Genomic DNA, 3,334 nt, shown 5'->3' on the forward strand with positions numbered 1-3,334 from the left:
GTCAGGAGATCGAGACCATCCTGGTTAACACGGTGAAACCCCGTCTCTACTAAAAACAAAACAAAACAAAAAATTAGCCAGGCGGGCGCAGTGGCAGGCGCCTATAGTCCCAGCTGCTCAGGAGACTGAGGCAGGAGAATGGCATAAACCCTGGATGCAGAGCTTGCAGTGAGCCAAGATCATGCCACTGCACTCTAGCCTGGGCAACAGAGCAAAACTCTGTCTCAAAAAAAAAAAAAAAAAAAAAGAAGGAAGGAATACATGGAGGATAGATGGCTGATAGAAGAAAGGACAGATAAATAGGTGAGTGAAGGAAAGGATGGGCAGATGGAGGGAAGGAAGGGTGGCTTGATGGGAAAATGCAAGGAGGGAGGAATGGATGAGTGGCTAGGACAGGTAGATGGATGGTGGATGGATGGATGGATGGATGGATGGATGGAAAGACAGAAATGTAGAACCCTAGTCTACAACATAATGCTGGCCTGGGAAGCCACAAGCTGGTCTAGCACCCACAGGTGCATGCTCTCTTGCAGGTGTGGGTGGCACACCCTTTCCTTCTCTGGCCCCACCAATCACGCTACTGGCGGATGGAAAACAGCAGATGGTGGTGGTCTGCCTGGTCCTTGATGTTGCACCCCCTGGCTTTGACAGCCCCATCTGGTTCTCAGCCGGCAACGGTAGTGCACTGGATGCCTTCACCTATGGCCCTTCCCCAGCAACGGATGGCACCTGGACCAGCTTGGCCCATCTCTCCCTGCCCTCTGAGGAGCTGGCATCCTGGGAGCCTTTGGTCTGCCACACTGGGCCTGGGGCTGAGGGCCACAGCAGGAGTACAGAGCCCCTGCAGCTGTCAGGTGGGGATGGAGCCTGGGCCCTTGCGGATGCTCCCTGTCCCCTTCCACACACTAGGATATGGTTGGAGGGAGGGCAGGCTCCAGGCTGCAAAGGCATGAAGGGTGTCCAAGTGCAGAGCCTCCGGGTGAGGTGACACTTGGGCTCAGGGGAGAGTGGCCTCAGGGCCATTAATTCTGGGATTTGCAACTGCAATATCTGTTTGAAATCCAGGCTCTGCAGCACGGCTTCCAAAGATAAAAATGCCTCCTTCCACCTAGGATTCATTATACACACATAGATATATCACCCTGTATACATGATACCCTGTAAGGACCAAACTAATTAACAAATCACTACCAGTTATTGAGCGTTGACTCTGTTCTAGGCAGTGTTCTATACACTTCACATTTATGAGACAGATCATATAATTCCCTTAATTTTACAGGCATGGGGAGGTTAAGTAACATTTCTAAAGCCAGTGATTTTTGTTTCCCCCTCCATTGTATTTTGAAACAGTCAGCAATTATTACCACTGACCAGATGACTTACTTCCTCTCTGGGGATTATCTCAGTTTTGTCGTCTTCCAAATGGAAATGTTTGTTAACTAAGTGCCCTGACTTTCAAAGAATGCTGTGAAGACGGTCAGTTCCTTATCTGAGAGTGCTGGGCACCCCAGCCTCCCCAGGGCACAGAACAGGGAACAGTGCAAAGTGAGGGATGTTTGGGCCCTCAGAGGACTTGCAGCAAATGGACTCAGGGTTTCTGCTGCTGGCTCACTTGTCCATTTACCCCAATGCCTTGACACCCATGCTGTGCCAGGGCCTGGGCATAGCACTGGGGATGGCCTCCAGAGTGCATGGCCCATCCCCAAAGACTCACTCCCTTCTCCTTGGACAACAGGAGAGGCTTCTACAGCCAGGACCTGCCCCTGGGAGCCTCTCAGGGGTGAGTACTCTGGGCAAGGGGTGGGGAATAAAAGGCTGGGACCAGGACCTTGGGCCTGGGGGGTGGGGCATTCAGCTCTGGCCTAATGGGTCTTACACGGGAGGCCAGTAGGTATCCCATGTAGAGGCTGTCATGCTAGGTTGGGGCACTGGCTAGCATGGGCCTCAGTCTACCTAGGATAAGATGGGGGTGAATCCTTTGACCTTAGCCTAATTCTTGGACATTAGTTGAGAAGCACAGGTGACAGCTAATAGAGGGGTCTTTGGAGTCCTCCTTGGGCAGCCCAGGCAGGGGGTCTCAGCATTACAGGCTGTGTAAATGGGAGGCTGTCTGGGGTGATGGAAAGAGCACTGGATGGATAGTCATGAAGTTGGGCTGTGGTCCAACTCTGCTTCCTGACCAAATAGAGAATTTTGAAGCTGGGCGCAGTGGCTCACACCTGTAATCCCAGCACTTTGGGAGGCCGAGGTGGGTGGATGACGAGGTCAGGAGCTTGAGACCAGCCTGGCCAACATGGTGAAACCCTGTCTCTACTAAAAATACAAAAATTAGCCGAGCGTGGTAGCACATGCCTGTAGTCCCAGCTACTCGGGAGGCTGAGGTAGGAGAATCACTTGAACCCAAGAGGTGGAGGTTGCAGTGAGCTGAGATCGGGCCACTGCACTCCAGCCTGGGTGACAGAGTGAGACTCCATCTCAAAAAAAAAAAAAAAAAAAAAAAAAGAATTTTGAGCTAGTTACTCTCTGCGTCAGATGCTAAGTCCTGCCTGGCCCCCACCCTTACCCCCACGATTGTTGGGGAATAAAATAAAATGAAGGCAAGGAAGGTATTTATTATTACCAATAAGAACGGAGGCTAGACACCGGGATGTACTTTCCCTGGAGGAGGGGGTCAAGGGGACGGGCAATGGCAAGGGCAGAGGACAAGGCCCTCTCCTCCGTGGACGTTCTCTCCTGGGGTGGGGGGCTGCGGGCTCCTGCGGGCTCCTGAGCGGTTCCTCCTCGCAGGGATGCCGGGCGGGGTCCTGTGGCTGGGGGTGCTGCGGCTGCTGCTCTTCAAGCTGCTGCTGTTTGACCTGCTCCTGACCTGCAGCCGCCTGCGCCACCCCGCGGGCCCACTGCCTTCCCCCGCAGCTGCCACCCGCCTGCGAGCCCTCGGCTCCCACCGACTGTACCTGGCCACGGAGACTGGGGGACGAGAGGCCACCAGTTCACCCAGGCCCCAGCCTCGGGACCATGGCTGGAGTGACACCCCTCCGGGTCGGAAGCCTGGGAGCCCAGTCTGGGAGGAGGGGTCTTACCTCAGCAGATACCCCACCTGCCCAGCACAGGCCTGGTGCTCAAGATCTGACCTCAGGATTCCTTCCTCGAGTCTTGGAGCATTTTTTGCATGTGACCTGCCTCCTCCTCTGCAGGCTGGAGCTGCCTGAGGGCACGGCTCCACCTCCCCCAGGCTACCCCTCCACCTCCCAGAATGGTGATCCACCCAGTTACGGGGGTATTTAGGGAGCAGATGACTGAGAACATTAAAAAAGAACTTAAATGACATAGCAAA

General features: G+C 54.2%; 1 protein-coding gene across 4 annotated transcripts in view; it reads left to right on the forward strand.

The window, feature by feature from the left end:
* Positions 1 to 3,334, forward strand: part of PTCRA (pre T-cell antigen receptor alpha) — a 13,898-nt gene extending 10,564 nt beyond the window's left edge. Inside the window, exons 2-4 of one of the 4 annotated variants that reach the window (XM_011986732.1) lie at positions 534 to 854; positions 1,736 to 1,780; positions 2,788 to 3,334. In XM_011986732.1, the coding sequence (XP_011842122.1) occupies positions 534 to 854; positions 1,736 to 1,780; positions 2,788 to 3,209 (788 nt within the window). In that variant the 3' untranslated portion in view covers positions 3,210 to 3,334. The remainder of the gene's footprint in view (positions 1 to 533; positions 855 to 1,735; positions 1,781 to 2,787) is intronic. The other 3 variants (XM_011986731.1, XM_011986733.1, XM_011986734.1) reach the window with 3 other exon arrangements.

Source organism: Mandrillus leucophaeus, unplaced genomic scaffold (assembly GCF_000951045.1).
Source record: "Mandrillus leucophaeus isolate KB7577 unplaced genomic scaffold, Mleu.le_1.0 Scaffold3, whole genome shotgun sequence".
NCBI classification, from domain to species: domain Eukaryota; kingdom Metazoa; phylum Chordata; class Mammalia; order Primates; family Cercopithecidae; genus Mandrillus; species Mandrillus leucophaeus.